We start from the raw sequence: 23,787 nt of genomic DNA, 5'->3' as shown, positions 1-23,787 counted from the left end.
AATTCCCATTGGACAAATTATGTGAATGAATGGATGAATGAATGAGAGGAGAGGCGGCTGGGTCTGCTCCAGGCTCCTGAGCAACAGATGGAGGCCAAAGAAGAGGAGATAAGCGCGATCTTATTGCTGCGCGTTGGCGCATTCACCAGGAGCCAAGACAAGACTGGAGTCTCTTTCTTTCTTTCTTTCTTTCTTTCTTTCTTTCTTTCTTTCTTTCTTTTTTTACATTGCTGTGCTTGAGAGCCACCATCTATTGGAACCAAATTCCCTGTATGTGTCTGCACATATACTTGGCCAATAAACACGATTCTGATTCTTTTACCTTGAAGACCCCCACCAGATACGAGCAGGCCAAAGATGGTCTGGGTTGCTAGTGTTTTCTTGCTTCGTGGCTGTTTTCCTCGTGGATAAAACGTTCAGTTATTTACTAAGTATTTTTGGCTCTCTCCAGCGGAGCAGCCGGCGAGGAGGTTACTCTATGTCACTGGAATCTGCGCACAATGGAGTCAGACCCCCGCACCGCGTCACCTCCCCCTGTAGCACCAGCCTGTGAAGCCCTCTGCGAGAGCTCTGGTTTTTACTGACCACCCCCCCACCAACTACCCCACACCATCATCCATCCACGCAGGTCCTCGCGCTCAGCGGTCCCCCTTACTGCTCCCTTAAGAAACAACATAAACACCAGCGCTACACTCGGAATCCACCGCAACTCCTCCTTGTTCACCTCTCTTCCTCCTCTCCTTATTTGTCAGCCACCCCCCGCGCGCACACGCACACACACACACGCCCCCTCCCCTTCTGAGCTCTCTCTCTCTCTCGTACATACAGCGGCGTGGTTACCATGGCAGTGGTTAAAACACGGTTATTCTCCTGCTCTCGGCGTATGATGTTCACTCAGCATGTCGGTTGCGCGCCGGCTGAGCGCTGATTGGCTCTCCCGTGTGTAACTCCGGCGTGTGCTCTGTCCCGGGATGAGACTTTTACCATCAGCTGTGAGGCGAAGCTGTGAGAAGCTCTCGGAGACGCGTCGCACACCTGCGGCTGGGTGGAAATAGATGGAGGTGACTCGCACTCCGCCGATTGCTTCACCTCCTCTCGTGGCCCACGGGGGAGCGCGCTTGTAAGCTGATTTGACCGGTCGATGTGAATGCCTCTCCGGGATTAGAGGGCTATTTGGGTGAACCACGATGTCCCGCGGCTTGGGCCAGCACTCGCGGTTATTGTTCATGCGCCGGCGAACGCACGGTGTCCGGTCTCCCCCGGTTCATCTCCAGTAGCCGTACAGCTCCGCTTCCCGTGTCTCCTCGCTGCTTGGCTCCGGTCTCCTACCCGGTGTGGACAGAATAATATGACTTCCTGGCTACGCACATACGACAGCGCCTGCCTGTGCCTCCTGCTCTGCTGTTTGGTGGTCGCTTTCAGCGGGGAATCCTTCAGTGCCGGTGAGTGGAGGCTCATTGGGGGCTAATTACATCCCATCTCAGCAATTAGCCTGCATCTTGTAGCTATCACTGTCAAGCGATCATTAGCGTCCCCCACATCCCACATTCTCTGTAGTCTCTGCAGGAGGTCACGTAAAAGACTCGTAATGGGCATTTGTCTCATGTGGAGGAGTTACAAACTAGTTATTGATGAGAAGTAATGACAGCCTCACTGCAGTAGCAGGTAACACTCCAGCCCTCTTTGTTGAGCACATTACCGAACATTTAAAATTAGAAGTTAGGCGATTAACCTTCAAAGTCTTTTTTGCCAGAGGCCAAGAATTTTAACTGGGTGAGAGTGCGCTGTTAGTGATGCTCAGACCTGCAGCTTTTCTCCTTTTGTCCTACATTACAACCTCACTGAAGCTCCCTGGAATAACTCTGGAAAATTAGATTCCAGCAGATAAATCACTACATTAATTCCACTACAAAAAGCCTTTCTTTGTCACTCAGTAAAGTCTGCATCCTTACTGTATTTTTTTCTGCAAACCTTGCATAGACATATCCTGTTTGAGTGCCTAGTTATGGACTCCCTACATATGCACTCACTAAATGATTGACTAATAATTAGATGTGGTATGGATGTGTGTATTGGTGTTGGGCGAGGGATTACTACTCCAGCAAATCCAGTGCCTGCTTCCAGATGGTGGCTGATTTGTGCTGAACAGCCTCTTATGAGATGCTAAGTGGTGCTCCTATCATCAGAAGTGTCTAACGTCCACAGGGGTTCAGCTGCATGGCTAATAAGTGTTGACACACACATTCTTTCATATGCTAATCTCAGATTCTTCCCTCCTCCTCCTCTATCTTTTTTCTTCTTCCCTGCAATCATTTTTCTCTCTCTGCCTCCTCCACCTTTCCTCCTCCCTTCCTTGAGCAGGTGACGGCGTGTGTCGGTCTCCTGGCATCACCTCTTGTACAGACTGCCTCAGCCGTGGGCCACAGTGCGCCTGGTGTTTCAAAGAGGTAGGAATGCGTATGAACGTGTGTTTGCGTGTGTCAGAGACAAACGTGGCAGGCATTGGACAGCATTCCTCAGATGACACGAACCAAAGCTTTGATCCAGTCCACAAATGTGAATATAATATGCACGTTAGAGCTCGGCGGCCTGCGTTATGACTCGTGTGAGTTGCGCCGGCCGCTCGTGTGAATGTTTCCATGCACGTTTTCTCAGGCAGAAAGCAGAGACAGAGCCACTTTTCCATCCATGTGTTTAGTCTCCACACACTTACACATATTGCTGCTTCCGCCCATGCCTCTATCTGTCTGTGTGTCGGTCTGTCTCGTAAAGAGCCCACCCCGAAACAGACTTGAGGAGCTGTAAAGCTTTCTGGTGCCACACCAGTAACAACACACAGATAGAAAATACCAGACCAAACTGTCAGCATGTGTGCATTTACAGACTTCAGGTGCTTTCCCACCCCGTAAGTCCTACACTTCTTGACATCATCAAGTGGGGCTGGGTTCACTGGTGTGTGTGTGTGAGCCCTCAAACATTACCTCCTACACACACAGACACACACACACACATACAAGGTCATATAAACTCACAGAGCCATGCTTGGATAAGTATTAAACAGTGCCGGTCTTGTTAATATGCATGTTCACATTTGGCTGTTAATATTCAGAGTCCAGTGAAAAGACAGACTGTGTAAGGAAAGTCCCAGAAAGTCAGTCTGAAACTTTTTGGCATTCAGAGTTGTTACAGGGCAAATTATAGCCACAGGGAACACCATAAATACACACAATCCAGTCCAGGTTTCAGGTTCAGGTCCTGGTCACATAGTTTGCTACAGTTTCAGGTTCTATTGTAGACCACGGTTTTCCTCAACCGTGTGTTTTTTTCACTCTTTCATCCCTTATCTGTTTCCCCCTCATGCTTTTTTTAAAAAGGACTGATCTCAGTCTGGCCCATGACAGATTAATTACAGTGTAAATACACATATTCAGGGGTGTAATTTTACGGGGGGGTTTTGTGCCACTTCTTTGTATTTCTGAGTTTTTTTGCTACAGACTTAAGTACCAAAGGTCACTAAGCCTCTCCAAAGCTATAAGGCATGACACTGTTACATTCTGCCGTTGTGGCAGCTGACTATTTGGAGAACTTAATCAAGAATCTGAAGACAATAAGGGCGTCTAATCACATTTTGAACTGTCCAAACGAACACTGAGCAAATTTCCATCGTGTTGGAATACACGGAGAATAAATCCGGAGTAAATCCAAACAGGCACCTCCACCTGGTACTTGAAACTGATGAGTAATTTCAAGCGTCCGATAGCAAAAACAGTCATGGCTCTCATGTCGGGGTAACTCCATCAAAAATCAATACAAGCACACTGAAAGCAATCAGAATGAAAAATGAAACCACTGATTAATTGTGAAACTGGTTTCAGTATAGCATGTTTCCCTGAGTGGAATAAATGAGGGAAGGCTTTGCACGTCTGTGACACCAGGCAGGTGCGCAGGAGAAAGAGAAACGGATCAAAAGTTGCCCAATGGCTCCAGAAATAAATCCTTTTTTTTGAATGTTTGTCTGTGTGCAGGACTCTGCAGCATGTGTGAGTCTTTCGCTACATACTTCACAGTGAGCAAAGGTTAAAAAATTAACTAATGGGTTAAACATTAACTAGATTGCAGCCTTTAAACGCAGAGTGTTAGGCGTACATTTTTGAATTGATGGAGACGATGGAGACGTCGGCACAAGTGTCGAGAAAATCTATAATTTTTTCTTCTGACCTTGAAATTGTTTACTCTCGCTCTTGCTCCAGACGGGCTGAAGGAGATGTGCTCATCATACAGATGAGATTACAGCAAAAACATGGCTTCCTTGTATGCTCTGTTTATAGAGTTTAAAATTGCAAGTGAGCTATACCCTACAGACCTTTGTTATATTGTGCATGTGGAAAAAATGCTCTCCTATATTAAAATTTATAATCTTAAATAAAATTGATGAAATTCAAACATGTTGTTTTTTGAAACATACACTACATTTGAACTTGTAACCAACTAACTGGGGAACATATCCTACGTAAATTTGATAAAGGGCAGTACGTCTTTAACAGCACTCTAAAGCCATTATTACCTTTTATTATTTGCAGTATATAAAATAATGTAGAACCCAGAGAAATCTGTAAAAAATAAGGGGAAATAAAAGGCTGAAATCCAACATTGAATGGCCTTGATTTGTTGCCCTCAGGCAGCACTCAATTACACAGTGGAAATCACTGAATGGCTTTTGGAGCACTTTTAAAACCAACGTCGGCCAACAAACAGACCGTCATTGTATGCACACTTATCCACAATGAAAAGGAGAAAAAAGGATTTATACAAGATGCAGAAATACAGTTACAATGGGTGGGCCCAAGCTCATTTAGGAGGGTGCAAAATTGACCAAACAAAAGTCCTTTTGGAAATCAAGGACGCCGCCTCCCGTGGGCTGAGGAAGAGAGAGACCATCTCAACATCCACCATCTGTTATTTGTATTCATTAGCGCACATGGCGTGAGTGACTTACATGTGCAAAGGCACCGTTAATATTCAATATTACAGGCTTTGAAGTCACATGTGCTCTCATTGTTGTTTAATAAAAGAAGGCTTTGCTTAATTCGTCAAGATAATGCAAAAAGAGTCCTCTGTCACCTTTTGGAGACATTTTTACCTAAAGTGTTGTTAGCGTTTTGTTGGAAGTGAATTTGCTTTTTGGAACAAAAACAATGCCGTTTCAGGTTGTATTATGTTTTTGCTATTTTCGAGGACACGTTTAAATTATTTGCTCATCCGTCCATTCCCACATCACCTCTGACAAAGCTTTTGCAGATGAATTTACAGTGAAGGTGAAGACTGAGACAAAGTATGGTGGAAGCAAGAGGCGTTTATTTGCCCACATGTATCTAACGCCATGACGGTTAGTGGTAGATCAACTAACAGCAACAACAATCTCTTGTCTAATGACAAATGGCAGCTTTAAATACTCTCAGCTGTTTAGGACTAAACCATTATTTACTCCCAGGTGAGTTTACCAAATTCTAGCATTCCACCTTCTATATACAATACACAATCTGAGTTAATAAATAAATACAGTTTATCATTCTCTGATAATTAAATATGTTATATTTTAACCTTATACCTTAACCCTATTAAAAAAACACCAAAAACCCATGTATAGAGATTTCTCACACCTCCTTAACCCATGGCCTCTCCTGGAACCTTTAAATGGTGTCCGGACCACTGGGGAAATATTTGCCCAAACACCCTGGAGAGGACACAGAAAAGGTCTTTGCACCAACACTTTTACCTGTAGACTTTAAACACACACACTTGCCTAAGTTTTACTTGGCAGTAGACCTTATTTGCTCCCAGTAACAACCTTTCCTCACAGACAACCACCACACTTCTCAGTGAGGAGCAGCTGTGCAGGACCTGGAGCAAAAGGCCACCTGCTAATTATTAAATAACTCAATAAATATTCAATAAATTATTAAACCTCTTGTGTGCAAATGGTTATTGATGTGCAAGTCTATCCTTAAAGTGCAGTGCTCAATAAAGTGCTTTTAATAAAGTGCAAAGGTGCTTCTAAAGTGCTGTACAAGTTACCACAATACAAATTATACTAGTAAGGAAGCCTTACTAAGCCCTCTTAGTAAGGAAGCCCTCTTCCTTACATCATCCTAACTTGTTTTAAATACAGGGTTGGATTTTAAAACCAGCATATTTTGAATGAAGGGCAAACTGACCATTTTGAACTTTATGTTTTCACCTGCAGGACTTTCTAGATGGGGCGGGGCTAAGTCAGCGCTGTGACTTGCCAGTTAACCTGCTCAGGAGGGGCTGTGCACTGGAGTTCATGGAGCAGTCAGAGGTTAAGGTGGAGGTCAACGCCACCATCAGCAGCACACAAGTTTCCCCAAGAGACATCAGCATCACCCTCAGACCAGGTAGATGACGTGATAACTTGGGTTGGATGAAAAAACGATCAGACTCTCTTAATAACGTGTTCAGTATGCAGAAAGCACACCATTGCGGCGATAGTGTAAATGACCAGCACTTGTGGTTTTTGATTATTTTGTGTGCCAAGCAGGGCAGTTTGTGAATGTGCTGAACACCAGTGCAATATCAGAAAATAAGAACGTTCTTGCGGGAAAGAAAAGGAACAAAACAATGTGAAAAATCTCACCTTCTTTAAGGATCAGGCCATAAGACCTCATCACATGCGGTGCTGTATTTAGTAGCTCAGCAGCACAGCGAGTACTGCCTGCAGCGCCGTATGGCAGCATACAGCACCAAGGGGTGGGTGTTCGAATTTCCACTGACTAAAAGTGTTAACAGTTTCTGAGATGGGTGCTTCAAGAATCACTGTTAGTGTTTAAGCCTTCAGGAAAAAAAAACTATAATAAAGGCATTATTGTGGAGAAATGGTGCCCTAAGCACTAAATGAAGTCACAGTCCCAGTGTGAGTGTGTGTGTTGTATTCTGAGCTTTTGGTAGCTGGTTCGGCTGCTGCGAATAGCAGTGCAGTTAGTCCCCTTCCACTGAAATCGCTGTCCTTCCTCGTAATTACACACATATATATATATATAGATGAGCAGCAAAGCGAGAGTAAAGGGAAGATGCCTTGCAGTCCGGACAGTTCAGCCAACCTCTACCTGACAAATGTTTCACTGCATCTCTGCTTCACGTAGATGCTGGTGCTGCAGTGCACCATGCAGTATTTTTGAACTTTTGCTCATTGCAGTTTATGTTGTGTGTGTGTGTTTGTTTCTAGGTTCAGCGGCCAGTTTCATAGTGTCGGTGAAGCAGCTGGAGCGTTATCCCGTGGACCTGTACTACCTGGTGGATGTATCGGCTTCTATGCAGGAAAACCTTGATCAAGTAGGTGTGAAAATGCTCTGTCACTCTGCTGCTCAGTGAGTCAGTGAGGATTTGTTCCACGCCTTCTTCTCGAAGGTTCTATATATAAATATAGCTGCAAGGACTATTTGTTGTGTAAAAACATAATTAAGTCAAGGCTTGCATAAATGAGAAGTCTCACCAGGATCTATAAACAGTAAGTAGGCCCAGTGAGATGGACACCGACTTTATAACTACTACAGATTAAACTTTTTTTAAATGAAGCAGAGGAAATGGGAAGTAAATCAGCTTTATTTTTGTCTATTGTGCCTGATTTATTCTGGATCATCTTCCAAATCTTCTTATTTTATATCCTCTTGCACGCCTCCTTCTTTTGCTCTTCCCTTCTCGCCTGCTGCTCTTTACCTGTCCTTGTTCTACCTCTCCAACCTGCTTTCTGCGTGCGGCACAGCTGAAGACGGTGGGTGTAGCTCTGTCCCTTCGTATGACGGAGCACTCCTCAGACCTTTGGCTGGGTTTTGGCTCATTTGTGGACAAGCCTGTTTCTCCTTACATCAACGTTCATCCTTCAAAGATCCACAATCCCTGCAGGTAAGATCATTTGTTAGCTAGAGTTGGAAGATACAATGATACACTCGAAGAGGGATGTCATAATTTCAGTGATCATGTAAAAAATATATACAAAGATGCATAATTTAGCTTTTTAGTTGCTTGGGGCAACATTGTCATCAGGATAAGCTGAGCATAATAGCTCTGCAGTTCCAAATCTTGCAAACAGGACCTCATTTTTTAATTTATTTATTTATTTTTTGTCTCTCACAAGTGATTTTGAAATACGCTGTCGACCAGCCCACGGCTTCCACCATGTCCTTAGCATGACGAGCAATATGAGCGAGTTTACGCGGGTGATCAAGCGTCAGCGCATCTCTGGTAACATGGACACACCTGAAGGAGGACTAGATGCCATGCTGCAAGCTGCGGTCTGCCAGGTGGGCATTTGTTCATTTGTAGTTTGCGTACATAAATACATGAATGCATATAAAACTCCCTCAGAGGCTGTTAGTGATGTATAGTGATGTGTTTTAACAGCACAGTTATTAATGTAGTTTTTCCACCCTTACTCGATTGTGCCGGCTCAACCCTGCATTCTCATAATTGTTGTTGCTATAATCCATCAGATGTATTAGTTTAGGTTGCAGAAATAATCAAAGGCTTCCCTAAAACAATATCATCTACATGGCAACATGTGTCACTCCATAGCCTGTCTATATTGCCTCCACAGTGCAAGTTACCCTAATGCTCACTACATACCACTGAGACTTCTGGCTTTTGAAATGTGTGTTAATAACAAGCTAACAAGCTCCTCTTCAGCCCAGAGAGCTCTGTAATTAGTCAGAGCACAGGACAAATTTTACTTTGCCGCATCATGATTGAACTCAGCTCCAGCTTTGTTTTTCTGGATCTTAATTCAAGTCATTATTTGGTAAATTCACCTTTGGATGCTGTCACAGCACTGAGTCTGTGGACAGGTCTGAGTCATGGTTGCACATCTGGATACTGCAATTGTACACCACTCCTCTTTGCAAAACTCCTCAAGCTCTGTCAGGTTGCACAGGGTCAGGCATGAACAGTGCTTTTCAAGTCCAACAACAAATTCTCCATTGGCTTGAGCTCCGGGCTTCGATTCAACCACTCCAAAACACTCACCTTGTTGACTTTAAACTATTTCCGTCTAGCTCATGCCTGAATGCTTCGTGTCTTAGGTTTGCGTATTAGGTTGGAATTCTCTTGGAGACTGAATCCGATGGTCTTTCAGGATTTATCTATCATTGCTGTATTCATTTTATGTTTTGCCAGAGATGGTGTATTTGCCAAAATATATAGAATGTCTGTTGCTACCTTAACAGAGTGTCTAGTGTGATGACTTAAAAAGTTGATTTTGGTCTCATCAGACTAGAGACCCCAGACTCCCACATGCTTTTAGATGAACTTCCCCCCCACTCTTCCATAAAGCCTGAGCAACATCTCAGGTGCTGAAGCTTTTTACTCCTTCAGTGTAGTCATAGGTGTCTTTGTGGCCCCCACCTTACTGGTGTCCTTCTCACACAGTCACTGTTTGTGAGGACGGCCTGCTTTAGGCAGATTTACACATGTGCTGTTTCTTCCAGTCATGACGAATTTAACTGAACTCCAGGGGATTTTCAGTGACTTGTACGCTGACCTATAGTTTTCCTAATCTTTTCCCCGACTTGCTTGGAGCGTTCTTCTGTCCTCATGGTGTAATTGTTGCCAGGAATACCGATTAACGTGTGACTGAATCTTTCACACACAGGTGTCTTTATACTACAGTCACTTGAGACACATTCACTGCACTTTAGTAATCTGCACTTCATTAACTGTGAAACTACAATTGGCTGGAGCTCTGTTGAATTAGTTCAGCTACTTTAAAGGGTTTGAATATTTATGCAGTGACTTATTTATTATATATTTATATATTTTTGATTAATGTTGATTAATTTAGCCCTGTGTCAAATTGGCGACTTGGTGTATCCCGCCTCTCGCCCTATGGTAGATAGACTAGATAGATTGTCTATCCACCACCACCACGACTCTGATAAGAATAAACAGAAGAGAATGGATGATTACTTTCCTCTACTTTACATAAACAGTTTCTTTAGTGTTAGTGTCTTGTTAAAAAGCCAAATTATATTGACCCTGATTCCATTCCAACCAAGTGGTAGATTAGAAGCTGTATATGTAAATCTAAGGGGTGTTTTCTAGTTGTAAGTAGGTGTTAAATCTGCAAATCTAAAAGAAGTGTTTACTCTTTTCTGGAAAAATAGTGGCACCCTGAAAGCAATGCATATTGCCACAGGAATCCCGCTAAGTATTAACTCCACATGTGGGGTATGGCAGACACACACACTCAGATTCACAGTTGCTTACATTATAGCTTCTGCGGGGGTTATGTGTCACACCATGCAGGGGGCCCCTGAGTAGCCATCTCGGAGGGAAACATCACGGTGGTCATCAGTCTAGAAATAGACTCCATTACGCCAGGCCTACTTATAAGCTCACTAGGTTTCCCTAAATACACACACACACATGCACACTGGCCCATTTTCTCACGCTGAGAGAAAGGAGTCACTGTATGAGTCACAGACATAAAAATCGAGACTCCCGGTTCTTTATTTAATTGGACATTACAGAAAAGCCTGATCATCACTGAAAATAATCCAGTTCACATGTGTAAAATGTTTCGCCTTGCATTTTTTCCCACACTTGTAAATCCTTAAAATGTGACGCATGCACATTTTTCCACATCACTCCGTCATGATTTAAAGGAATAACAAAAACCACTCTGCAAAAACAGGCTGCAGAGACGTTCAATGGATCTCTGCTTGTGTTTGAATTTTTTTGGTATTAGGATGAAAATATCTAAGTTTTGCTAAATTAATGGCCAAAAATAACATTGCACGTTGCCTTCTTTCTGCATTTTAGAGGGCTGTTGGTTGGAGACCAGAGGCAAAGCGTCTGTTGCTCCTGATGACCGACCAGCCTTCTCACCTCGCCCTGGATAGCCGGCTGGCAGGGATCGTCGTGCCACACGATGGCCTGTGTCACCTGGAGGACAACGTCTACAAAGGCAGTACCAGGATGGTGAGGAAACTTACAAAAGCTAAAGCATCAAACTTTAATCTCACATAATCTCACTTTAATGTGGACCAGATGAAATACTACAGGCTTTGAGGTGACAGGAGGTTTACTTTGCTTTTCAGGACCATCCCAGTTTGGGTCAGTTGTCTGATAAGCTCCTTGAAAACCATATCTACTCCATCTTTGCTGTGGAAAAGCAGCAATACCAGTGGTATGAGGTAATGTGCCCCTACACGTGCACTTAGTAATATACTGAGAAGGCATACAATCAGCCACAGATTCTCAAGTTTTGACTCATACATATCTTGCTCATTTCAGGAGCACATTTGAGAGGGGAAGATTTTTAAAAGCATTACGTTTTTCTCTACTCTCGTCTCCCTTTCCTTTTCCAGGAGCTGATGCATCTGCTACCTGGCTCCTACCTGGGAAAATTAGGCCTCTTCCAGGCTCCGAATCTCATAGACCTGGTGGTGGATGCATACAAGGTACAAAGCACTCAGCTACACCTCCCCTCGTAGGCTCTTTGTCCTCTTTGTAGCGTCTTATTCATTCTTTGGACAAAGACGGGGACAAGTGAAAGGTGGGAGAGACGAGAAGAGCAGCACTGTGAGAGCTGGAATCACAACCCCACACATTCCTGGCTCAGAAATGTTGAGACAAAGTTTGCTGCCGGTCTGCTGAAGCAACACGAACTTTTGTTGTTCTCCTTGACTTGTTGAATCATGCGGACTGAGTAATAGCGCATTTCCTGTTTGAAAAGTGCGTCCTGTTTATGTGTACCCCAGAAGTTGAAGTTCGAAAATGGGGAATGCAAGAAAAATCTTAAATGATCTCAAACTTAAAGTGCTAAAGTTTGGGGAAAATTGATGATGGGGAGAGACCTAAAAACTGAAGAAAGAAAAACAACAACAGGAAACAACACGGACGAGAATTTGAGGTTACGGAAGGTTAAGGTTTTGTATGTGTGTGTGTGGGTGAGTGAGACTCACCACGGGGTTAATTCAGTTGGCAGAGTATAATCTCGCCTCAGGCACAGCGCTCCATTGTTTGCTTCGAGAATCTGCCGAATCCACAGAATCGGGTGCGCAGCCACGCATACGTGCAGAAACACACACACATACACAAACAGCGCCGCCTGAACAGAAGCTGGCATTATAATGGCTATCAGATCCCCACAGAAACCATGTGTCCTAATCAGAGAGGAACACAAAGATGCTATTTTCGGCCCCACCTCCTTGTTCCCATAAATCCCTGTATTTCAGGAAGAAAGAGAGGGCGACAGAGGGCTTTTAGGCAACATGTGACAACTTTAATTAATGAGCCTCTTTTCCCCCCCCTTTCTTTCGTCATTGCTGTTCACTCACACAGATTACGTTCATTAAAATTTCAAGCTGTTCCTAGCATTCCCTTTTATCTTAACCTACATTGCTTTGTAGTCAGCACAGTAAGCTATAATAAGTTTCTTTATATCGGGCTCTCAATGTAATGCTGCTTGTCTCTCTGTTTTCGATGTGCCCAGAGGTTGTTATCAGAGGTGGTGGTGTCCGTGTCGTTGGAGGACAAGGCGGTCAGCAGGTACTGGGTGTCTGTAACTCCTCTCTGCCCCGATGGATCCACTGCTGCAGAGCACAGTTGCACGGGGGTGCAGCCCGACCAGACGGTAAACACCCAGCAGCGTCAGAGCCACCAGAGATGTCACAAGGCATATATTAGTTGTATCAGATTACCCTGACATACACAAACGCCCTCGCACTGAGAGCTTTACGTGACAGAGAAGATTTGAAAAATAATCCGAGCTGAGCGGATTACACGGACTGTATTTAAGAGGAAAACATTTCCATGTGATTTCGCGACCTTTTCCTCCTGAAATCCCTACCTCACCTAACACGAGAGCCTCGATACAGACAAATAGGACATTTATATTTAGAATGAGGTCATTGGACTTGTACTCCTAAATACCTGTGTTGGTATCCAGCAGAGAAAAAGAAACCTTCACCAGTGCCGAGAGCACTTTTTGATATTTCTCAGCTGTGCACGGTAGTTTTTCTACTTAAGCAGCATGACTTTATCAGAGGTTACTCTCACAAAATGTTCAACTGTAGCAGCCAAAGAGACCTTTGCTTTGGCACTAATTATAGCATCTTCAGTGCATTTGGGAATGATTTTACTCCCCTTAGCTTCCTGTGAGATTTCTTTCGTCACATTTTGGGGTTCTAAACTTTTATTGAACCTCGGCATACTAAATCACTGCTCTACAGAGTTACTCCACTGTACAAAGAAACTTTAATCTGTGGGTGGATTAGAGACGAATTATGGAAACAATTACCAGAATGGAGATAAAAATCAATAGAAAGGCTTACTGTGAACTCAAAGCTTTGGCATGCACAACTTTCCACATCAGCCAACAGAATAATTGTTCAAATTCAGCCTAAGAATCCATTTTCCTATCCAACTGTTTGAGCTGTTAGGGATTTCTGTAATTATGCAGCAAGATTTGGCTTATTCACACCTTTTAGATTTACAGCCTCAGTTTGGTGCAGAAAAATGATCCACATCGCTGTGTAAGTGTACAGGATGTTTAAGATAGACTCTCTGCTGTAAATGTCTATGTCAGCATGCTTACAACAATACTGAGGGCCTGAGTTTAGCATGTTAACTAATGAGGATGGCATGAGATGTGGTCATTTAGTCGTGAACAAAAGTGGTGAAGAAACTGGAATTTCTACCTGCTGTTGCTAGGGAAACAAGACACTCTATCACTAAATCGATGAGATTCATAGCATAAAATATTACAGTAGTTCTTTTTGAACTGGGCCATGGTGGTGCACCAGATGACCAACCGACTTTGCCGCCCATATAAATATACAACTAGAACACAACTCTATCCCTCTTTCAACATCCTGCTGCTCTTTATAAACATATTTGTTTTACGCAGGTCTACTTCAATATCACAATTGGCCAGCACTCCTGTCCTGATGACGGTAAAGATGAAGATGTGACAGTCATGGTCCGTCCCGTGGGTTACAACGAATCCACTGTTGTGAGGATCCGCTCTAAATGTCAGTGCACATGTGGACCGGCGGGACAGTGCCGTGATGCCAACGCGTCACCATGCAAACAGACCCAAAATGGCAACAATCAGGAGGAGAGGCCGAACTACGGGATGATGAAGGACTCGGATTCAAACAAGAACTGCAAAGCAGATGGGTCTGATGTGGTCTGCAGTGGCCGCGGAGTGTGCGAATGTGGGAAGTGTGTTTGTGAGCAGAGCAGGCTCGGTGCAGTGTACGGGAAATACTGCGAATTAGACGACTTCTCCTGCCCTTACGAAGGAGGGCTGCTGTGTGGAAGTAAGCGGGGCACACTCTGAAAATCAGTTCATAGTGATACTGCTAATGTCAAGATGACTAGTGCACGATTTTTCTTCGTTAACTTCTCTAATGCTTTTTCCTCTCATCTCTCTCTTGTCTCTCAGGTCGGGGTGTGTGTGTGCTAGGTGAATGTGTGTGTGAGGATGGATGGACAGGCGATAGCTGCAACTGTCCCGTCGCCACAGCAACCTGCCAGTCATCAAATGGCTTGCTTTGCAGCGGGAGAGGGAAGTGTGTGTGTGGGAAGTGCGCGTGCGACGACCCCCAACACTCCGGAGACTTCTGCGAGCGTTGCCCTGCGTGCCAAAGCACCTGCCAATCATACTGGTAATTAGCGACTTATATTTGGTACCGCAAAGCACGATGGGAGCTCCGACAGATCGAGCTGTATGCTTGAAGTTGAAACTGTAATGATTTGTTATTTCTGTTTGCGTTGTTTTGCCTCTTAGGACGTGTGTGGGCTGCCACCTTTCTCATGGTTTGACCCAAGAAGAGGCGGGACAGTGCAACCACACCTGTGCACCGCTGGTCGGCTACATGGATGACGTGTCAGGTAGAGCTGGTGTGATTCAATTCAATTTTATTTATATCGCACCAAATCACAACAACCGTTGCCTCGAAGTAAATAATAGAGAGAAAACCCCATCATATGACCCCATATGAGCAAGCACTTGGCGACAGCGGGAAAGAAAAACTCCCCTTTAACAGGAACAAACCTCCAGGTTCAGGTTTACATATTTGTAGTTTTGTGGACACTAAAAAATGTTTTTTTTCTTTAATTGAAGCTACGACAGATTTAGTTGATTTTAATAAAAGCCTTGGCTCAGTTTGAATTTGCTCTTGGGTTTGAAATATATTACTTTGTATTTACTATTTAACAAGCAACCCTTAGAGCTGCTTGTATTCATCTTTTTTTGGTAAGTTCTATAAAAACGACATTGACAAGTTACACGAAGTGCTGTTGCACATGTTGGCAGTTTATTGCCTGCATTTTTGAGCCAGAGCCATTTGGTTATTTAGAAACAGAGCGACAGATGGATTTCACTGAGAGCTGAGCATACTGCATGATAGCAACATGTCAATCACAAGGTAGCCCCAAACTAACCCACATCCTGTTTTAACACCTATTATACCTTAAATAATACAACCATTGAAAATGAATGAAATGAAAAAAGAACACCATGTTTTATTAAGTATGACTTAAAACTGTCTTCAGGGGCCATAAACTCACAAGGCAAGCATTTGCTGAAGTCATAAAAGAAGTGGAAAGTTGGGTTTCTCATAGATAACTATGTATCCTGACCTCGTTTTGCAACCAGAGATGCCACCCCCTGCTGGCCACTAAGAAGACTGCCTCTACATCACATTCTTTTTCATATACAGTTAGAGTTGCATTTCTGACCACCTGATGAGTGTAAGCCTACTATTCACTGTCCTTTTAGCTCAGTTTTGTTCTCCACTGACTCCTAAAAAAATCAGCTTTTTTAGCTTCAAAATGCTTTGTCTAACAGTTGGTCACTATTCGAGAATCAAGACCCCAGATTACTGAGAGGATTTGTAGAGTCAGATTCTCATTGCACACAGATCTTCAATTACTTAATTTGGTTTTACTAAAATAAGGTTGCCTTCATGTCATACATTGTTATGCACTGAGCGCTTCTTCTCCACTCTCTTCTTTTCACTCCCCATGTGTTTATATACCGCTGCAGCAGCCTTAAATTCATCAAATTTGTGTCTTCTCTCTCCCTTAGTCTGTGTTTTGTCTCCCTATGCTCTCTTTTTCTTTTTGCTTCTGTTTCTTCTCTTCTCTTTCCCTTCACAACCCCCACCCATCAAGGCAGATGGCTGCCCCTCCCTATGCCTGGTTCTGCTGGAGGTTTCTTCCTGTTAAAAGGGAGTTTTTCCTTCCTACCACAAAGTGCTCGCTCACAGGCAGGTCACTTGAGTGATGGGGTTTTCTGCAGAATTCTGTAGGGTACCGTGTAAAGCACCTTGAGGTGACTGTTGTTGTGCGATTTGGCACTATATAAACAAACCTGAATTCAATTTACTTGAAACAAGAGGAGCTTTAAAACAGAGCAGCTCTGCAGCAGCACTACTCTGATCAATTTTTTTGTTTAAACTAACCCTCCAGGATTTGTTCTGGATCTTGGATATATGTCTGGGTCTCACTGCTCCGTCTCTCTCTGGCTGTATTTTCAGGTCAAGCAGGGGAGACGTGGATTCACTGCATGTACATCAGTAACGACAGCTGTCGCAACAGCTATCGCTTTCAGACCAGCTCGAAGTCTGGTCAGGCTCAGCTTCTTATTAGCACAAGACCAGGTATGAAGTCAAAACTCACACACACACATACACACACACGCTTTAACTTGGGGTCATATCCGTTGATACCTCTGCTGCACTACTGCACCCTGGTGTATTTGAGTCAGCAAGCCTGCTGTCAGTGTTACAGCTGTAATTTAGATTTCCCCTCAGTTTCCATTCTCACTTTATGGATTTTTTCTTTTCAATCATCCACAAACACAAACACACACCTCCTCACGCACACACACATACACACAAACACACAATTTTAAACCTCACAGTTCACATTTGCCCTCAGTTTCACACACATTATTATTGCACATCTAAGTGTTACAGAGCACCCCGCCACCCTTACACCCCACCCTTTTCCAATTTTTGGAACAGCACTGCTCATTGTGCATCTCCCCCCCATCTCCCCCTATCCCCTCAAGCTTCCCTCCAACAACCCCCCACACCCAACGGGACACTCTCTTCCTGCTCACACCCACTCCTCCCGGGTGCAGCAGGAGCCAGGTCTCTATGGTAACTCTGTTACAAAATGTCAGAGCAATCTTTGGGCTCTTTGTGTCGAGCAATCAGCCCGTCATCCACACATGCTCCCCAGCAGATACACAGCCAGCTGACTGTTCAGTACCGCAATAGTGGTACAGCTGCCGCCGAGTGAGCTCTGTGTGTGTGTGTGTGTGTGTCATATGTCATTTAAATGAGTAGCTCTGCTTTGTACTGCCTTTTTGTCTCCCCTGTTTTTCAGTGGACGGTCTCTTTCCTCTTTTAGTAACTTTTATTCAAATTCATTCATGCAAGTCCAACATTTACATCCAAAACATACCATACCCAGCCTACACCTGGGTTTAGAGCCACTGAAACATACCTGATTAGCTCTGCACAGTTTCATATTGCTGAATCAGTACTTTTAGTTTTATTTAATCTGTACTTTCATGTTGCTCAATGATGATTTTGATCAAAAATACTCCAAACTTTTGTCCCCATCAGTGAACAATACAATGTTATAGCTCCCCACAGTAAAACTGAGTGTGTTTATGTGTATGTGTCTACAGACTGTGTCAGCAGCAGCCTTCGGCTGGTGAGAACTTTCTTGAGCGTGTGCGCCCTGACCGTGTTGTGCGGGCTGGTGGTTGTGGCCGTGTCCCGGCTGTTGCTGCAGAAGAGGCGGTGGTCACCAGGGGGCACTGTTGAAGATGCAGGGTACCATTGCACTGGAAAGGTTAGCTCTCTGATATGCTTGAGGAATTTCTCAGGTCTGTCTGATTTTAAACAAGAGCCAAAGTGTCCCTGGAGCCCTGAGCAGCAAAGGTTCATTAGGATATTTATGTGAAGTAGTACCGGCAGCTGAAACCAGCAGTGAGGAATGTGAGTGTGCTCTTAGAGGTACAGCTGTGTTTTACATTTCCTCCCAACTCCCAGCTCAGCATCTACAGTTTCCAGCTTTCTGACCTTATAATGACATACAGCACTTTGGAGAAGAAGATGGGAATTTCTTAGCAATGGTTACTGGTTAGGGGTTGCGAGGGGGATTCCTGTTTATGGCACTGCTGCAGATCATCTTAATGATACTGACGATTGTGGATTGTGTTTAAGAATCAGGACCATGTGTCTGGTTAACATTTACAGTTCTTTGCTGATTTTTTTTATGACATTTTACACTCAGGGGGAAGTTTTGCTTTTGAGTAACAAAGACTTACTCTCCACTTCTCAGTCATGGGAAAGGCCACATAGACTTTTAGTTTACCTGCCTAATATCCACCAAGGGTTAAGTTTAGCATGTTTAGCCACATGCTGAACTTTCAGTAAATAGGGGACGCATTTAGATTTCAAATAAAGCCACAGAGTTTCTGTTAAAAGCTTTTCCACGTGGGTGTTTGAAGCAGGTGAAAGTGCTATAAAAAGGGGAGGACATTAACCAAACCCAGTGACCTGGTGGCTGTTAAGAGGTTAAGATCCTCTGTGTACCTGTAAAGGCTCCAGAAGGACTGTGAACATGACCTTTAACTTATGATCTTGGCTTTACCAACAAATCTTTACCAGAAATAAATCACAATTAAACAGACTAACACTTTGAGTTCTCCACTAATATGAACACTCACAAGCTGTAACCACGGAAACATCTGTCACACATGACATGTAGGAGTCATGTGGGGGGAAAAGGCAACTTGTATAGCATTATGGGAACTGTAGTATGTAGTATTTTGGACTAATAGTGAAGAAGTCTTCTGAAGTGAGCATCTGTATTCATCTCAGACTCCAATATTACTGACTGCATATTTCTGTTGCCCCCCCTTCCCCACCAGGATCTGTCATACATTCCTACAACCAATGAGAAGACTGTCACCTACAGGAGGGACCATCCACCTGATCGCCCTGTGGAAATGCACATTCAGGTTCCTAAGATGCCTCTGGGTGACCCCTGGCAATAAAAGGTCATACCAAAGGCAGTAGAGACATATAGAAGCAAAGCTGGACTCAAGGCTTCTTTTCTGCCTCCTAACCTTCATAAAACTTCAACCAGCGGTACGTAGTACGTAGAGACTCAAGCGAAGTAAACTATGAAACCTCCACGGGATTTTATTTGTCAATTGAACTGACCAAACTTTTATTGACTGTGTGACTGACGCGGCCAGTATCCTGGGAGTCCTGGAGATGAAGATGAAGAGCACAAATTCCCCACCTCTTCTCCTTCTTTTGTAGGAGCAGAGAAGCCACTTCACCTTTACAGGGTGAAAGTTGATCACTCCTCGCTTTTTAGCCATGCACTACTCTAGCATGAGTAAGTGTGCATGTGTGAGTGTGCATGTGTGAGTGTGTGTGGTGCAGGTGCACATATGCTTTCTATTTATTTGATAGTGACAACACTACATATTAATAAAAAAAAAAAAATCATGTGACTGTGCCAGACTACAATAATCTGACAGTACTGTCTCCCTGTCTTAGTCTGCCCCCATGTGGTCAGTGTAATGTACGACATTTTCTTTCAAATAACTCACATTACTGACCTCAGCTGTGTTGCCTTGCATACACCAAGTGACTAAGTAGCTTGCTTTTATTTTACTGTGATTACATTTTAGTCACGCATGGCGAATCTTGTCGTTTAATGTTTTTATTTCTGTTAACATCGGCTGCATTGCAAATTAGTGTTATATCATGGCATTGTGTAATGACAAGCAAGAATACTTTCATTTGATTGTCTTTTGTTAATAATCTGGTTAGACTTGCACTAGAACAATTGCATTTTACTACTGAAAGGTGTGGGATCTCTAGGCATTAAAGGTACCTAAGTGTGTTTAAAGCTAATTCACTGGAGGAGTGGATTAGCTCCACTGGAACACTGGAATGACAATGGATATAGATTTATATTTTACATACTGACATAATGGCAGTTGTATCATCAAAAGCCTGAGAATGTGAACTCTGTATCAGAATAATGTCTGCATTTACCTGCTGTTTCACAGGTATAGACTAATGCACAAATCTGCTCCAAAGGTACTGAGATCAGAGGTGGAACTTCACTCTTCAGCAAATTTAAAGGATTAGATCCTCTGAAACCAGAGTGCCAGTTTCGTGACTTGTTCAGAGACTTTGCTTGCCCACTCCTGTTCCTCTTTTTTTTTTTTAACATGTTGTTTACAGCATTAGCTGCTCTGTTTTACTGTAACCTCGGAACACTAATGAATATTTATTATGATTCTGTTATATTTTTTATGTTTATTTGATTTGTTATGCTATATTTGAGTAGCAGTAAATAGGTAGTGAATACTGTGAGCTGTCTCTGTTTCTAAAACTGAAATGAATTCAGCAATAAGGTATTAATCATCTCATCTTACCGGGCATTATGTTCGGAGTGACAACAGCACTTTCTCTGTAGTTTTGCTGTCGATTAATGTGTAGCATGACTGTTTTCATTCCAATAAAAATGTGCAAGAGTTTTTAAACTGTTTCTTGAACTGTGTTTATTAATTTATAGTTATTCTATTTAGTTGTATTTATTTAGGCCCTGTGGCCCAAAATTTCATGTACATTATTTTTTTAATGAAAAATATGCAAAAACTTTTTTAATATTCAACCATGACAGTCCCTGAAGACCAACACCAGAATTGAAGCATGTAGTTTTTAATGAATACAACTCGCTACACGTTTTTAATATCTGTTTGTTTAAATATATTTGTGTAGATGTGCCAAAGATTTTTACATTTTAATTTATTTTATCGGTGCAACAAAAGATTGCTGCATAACCAGGACCTGCATTCAATATTACAGTCCAAGCCCATGTGATCCAAGCAGCTGCTGACTGCATAAACTGAACACTAGGTGGAGATCTCCGCCTACACAACTGTGTTTAAAGCTCACTGTGAGTATTCACTCCAAGTCTCTTTACTCCAACTCTACAGCACTTTTTAATAGCAACATCTTTTCATCATTGAAACCAAAAACTTAAAGCAGATTTTTCCCCCTATAAAGCAGCAGCTGACGTCACTGACTACAGAACTCTTTGTATCTAAAGGTGCCAAATGTGCAGATGTGCCTACTTAAATTAAATTGTTAAATTAAAAAAAAATAAAGTAAAATAAAAAATAGAATTGTTATGTAGTTTTTTTTATGGTTTTATATATAATCACTGCAAACTGAAAACTAAGACTTTGTTTCTGAGGCAAATTGTAATATACAACAAAACTTAGATTATTGCATGTGAGTAGTTGTTTTGTTTGTTTTTAATTGAAAATTGCCCCATTTATTAATCCCAGTGCAACACAGACTTTCAAACACGAGTAAATTATAGAAATGTAGTCACTCAAACTTTTTTGTAATTTATATATTTAATTACTATAATAATGAAGTAAAAAGGGATCATGAAAGGCTCGTTTTTCTTCCTTTTTTATATTTACAAAAAAACAGAATAAATTAGGCAATAGAGAAATAAAAAAAAAAGAAAACTAAACGACAGATGAGTAAAAGATTTTTCATAGAAAGGTACAAATAACAGATGAGGTATAAGCAGAGTGATCCATAAAGTGCTGTTTCAGTTCTTTAGAGGCCACGGCACGCCGTAAAGCAAACAACCCACGTGTGGATTCATCGGGTTCAGCTCTGTGGTTTATTGCACCGCTCTCTGTCCCTCGGTGCTGTGCTGTCTCAGTCCAGGGCTCGGGCTGCCGCTATTGTCCGTGTCGCTGGTGCCCTTCGTGAGCCCCGGCTCCCCGCCGTCCTCCGTGCTGTGTGTCCTTGCGTGCTTGCTGAGATGGTCAGAGCGCATGAATCGTTTGTGGCAGAGGGGGCACTCGAATCTCTTCTCTCCGGTGTGTGTGCGCAGGTGCCGCTGGAGCTCGTCAGAGCGCGTAAAGCGTTTCCCGCAGAAAAGCCAGTTGCAGACAAACGGCCTCTCCCCGGTGTGCCAGCGCAGGTGGGCCTTCAGGTGCGAAGTTTTGCCGTAAACTTTACCACAACCTGGGATGTGGCAGCTGTGCAAGCCCCTCCGCCGGGGACTCGTGTGCCCTTGGCCGAGGCTCTCCGCCTCTTGGCAGTTTGGACAGTCACAAGTGGTTCTACCGGAGTAGCGCCGTGAGGAGGAGCGGGAGGATGGGGGCAAAGAAACGACTGGGGAACCTGTGAGAGGAGGTGCCGCCGTGACCAGAGGCTCTGTGTAGGCTGCGGGAACAGGTGGTCTGAAGCCGTCGAAGAGATGTTGCGCCGCGGGGAGCAGGTGCTGAGAGGCACCGGGGCTGAAGTTAGAGCTGTAGTCACTGGTGTAGCTGCTCAAAGGAGAGGGTAACCCGACTGTGTTCTGTGCGTCCACCCAGCTGCTGCCCATATCCCACCAAGCAGAAGGCCCGTTACCAGTATCCCCCACGGGTTTGAACCATGGATCATAGGGATGTGCATGCATCCTCGGATATATCCCGGCTATGCTTTCCACCGAGGAGGGAAATTTGGTCAGAAGCACGGGCCGCTGTGCGTGTGCGGAATTGGGAACGCAGTTGTCCGGTGGCACAGCGGTCTGGTACATCGAAAAATCATTCCCTAAAGAAGAAGTAGCAGCTGTCACAGTGAAAGCGCTAGAGGCGTCAGTCAGTCCGGTCCTGTTACTCCTGGAGGTCCCAGAAGAAACCCCAAACGAGGTGAGGCAGGTACCCAAGTTGCTGGTGACTTGCGAGTTCCTTCTCCACGGATGGAACCCTTTGACGAGTCCGGGGGCTCCCTCGGAAACAGCAGGGGAGCACGAGGGGTTGGGCTCCCCAATCCTGCTGCAGGTTGCGGCCAGCATGGCCAGCGGGGTGCTGCCCAACCGTGGCTCCTCCTGCGGGAACACAAAGCACGCATTTAGAGCCAGCACGCCACTGAAACCATGTGCGCAAAACACGCGTAAAAGGAAGCATGTAAATCAAATGAGTTGGACACTGTCTGCAAAACACAAATGAAGCTTACATTGTTGTTGTTTTTTAACTTAACCAGCACCACAGCAGGTGGGATAACTTAGTAACTTATAAAACTAAAAAAAAAAAATCGCTTTTCTATTAGACATAGCAACTCGCCATCAATAGCGCAAGCTGTGAAAGCTAAAAATGTAGATGGGAAAACAACTAAAGCTCGATTAATTTAAATAACGATACTTTTATTATAAACAGCGGCATTTAAACGAGATAAAGGAAATAAAATAAATATTAATCGAATAAGCAAATGGACAGACCCTTTTAAGAATTTGCTTTTGCCAAAAAAAAAAATTAAAAAAAATATTCAGAGAAAAATAAAAGTTGCGTCGAAATGCAAACTCACCCCAAGCAGTGTGGCAGCCATGGACTCCGTGCAGTGATATCTTCTGCTGTCAGTGTCTGTGTGTGCTCTCGGTAGCTTGCGTGATCGGTCTGTTTTCCTCTCTGACTGCTTTGGTAGTAGTAGTATCTTCCCCGTGGCTTTGAAGTGGCGCTCAGCATCCGCTGGCCAATCAGAGATCAGCTGTCATCGTCTCCAAACATTTGTGCTCGGGGTCGTCATAAATTTCAAACATTGTAAGCGAGTATAGTTTCAAAGTAAGAGTGAGAGAATATTTTAAAGTTTAAGGCATGAAATTCAAAAGGAGACACTGAAGCAACAGATGAGTGCGCAGAAATGTTCT

General features: G+C 43.6%; 2 protein-coding genes across 2 annotated transcripts; one reads left to right on the top strand and one right to left on the bottom strand.

The window, feature by feature from the left end:
• The first annotated feature begins 833 nt into the window (after positions 1-833).
• On the top strand, positions 834-20,614 carry itgb8 (integrin, beta 8). The gene is made up of 16 exons (XM_006787693.2): positions 834-1,442; positions 2,362-2,447; positions 6,245-6,416; positions 7,244-7,350; positions 7,781-7,920; positions 8,153-8,318; positions 10,831-10,989; positions 11,109-11,204; positions 11,379-11,471; positions 12,506-12,646; positions 13,922-14,336; positions 14,462-14,684; positions 14,807-14,910; positions 16,560-16,682; positions 17,723-17,889; positions 18,974-20,614. The coding sequence occupies exons 1-16, from the start codon at positions 1,349-1,351 to the stop codon at positions 19,097-19,099; spliced, it is 2,412 nt and encodes an 803-aa protein (XP_006787756.1). The 5' UTR covers positions 834-1,348; the 3' UTR covers positions 19,100-20,614.
• A 973-nt stretch (positions 20,615-21,587) lies between these two features.
• On the bottom strand, positions 21,588-23,483 carry sp8a (sp8 transcription factor a). Its single transcript, XM_006787694.3, has 2 exons — positions 23,448-23,483; positions 21,588-22,971 (listed from the first exon to the last, which is right to left on the bottom strand). The coding sequence occupies exons 1-2, from the start codon at positions 23,466-23,468 to the stop codon at positions 21,772-21,774; spliced, it is 1,221 nt and encodes a 406-aa protein (XP_006787757.2). The 5' UTR covers positions 23,469-23,483; the 3' UTR covers positions 21,588-21,771.
• Between the last annotated feature and the right edge of the window lie 304 nt (positions 23,484-23,787).

The sequence above is a fragment of the Neolamprologus brichardi genome, chromosome 22 (assembly GCF_056152115.1).
Source record: "Neolamprologus brichardi isolate AB-2024 chromosome 22, ASM5615211v1, whole genome shotgun sequence".
Lineage (NCBI taxonomy): Eukaryota > Metazoa > Chordata > Actinopteri > Cichliformes > Cichlidae > Neolamprologus > Neolamprologus brichardi.
This window is presented reverse-complemented; position numbering and strand designations above follow the sequence as displayed.

Bases quoted from the DNA above. Each gene is read 5' to 3' on its own strand.
- itgb8 (XM_006787693.2), top strand. From the start codon at position 1,349: ATGACTTCCTGGCTACGCACATACGACAGCGCCTGCCTGTGCCTCCTG. The intron at 7,351-7,780 runs GTAGGTGTGAAA...CGTGCGGCACAG, and splicing joins TGCAGGAAAACCTTGATCAA to CTGAAGACGGTGGGTGTAGC. The intron at 7,921-8,152 runs GTAAGATCATTT...GTCTCTCACAAG, and splicing joins AAGATCCACAATCCCTGCAG to TGATTTTGAAATACGCTGTC.
- sp8a (XM_006787694.3), bottom strand. From the start codon at position 23,468: ATGGCTGCCACACTGCTTGGG. The intron at 22,972-23,447 runs GTGAGTTTGCAT...GTGTTCCCGCAG, and splicing joins TGGCTGCCACACTGCTTGGG to GAGGAGCCACGGTTGGGCAG.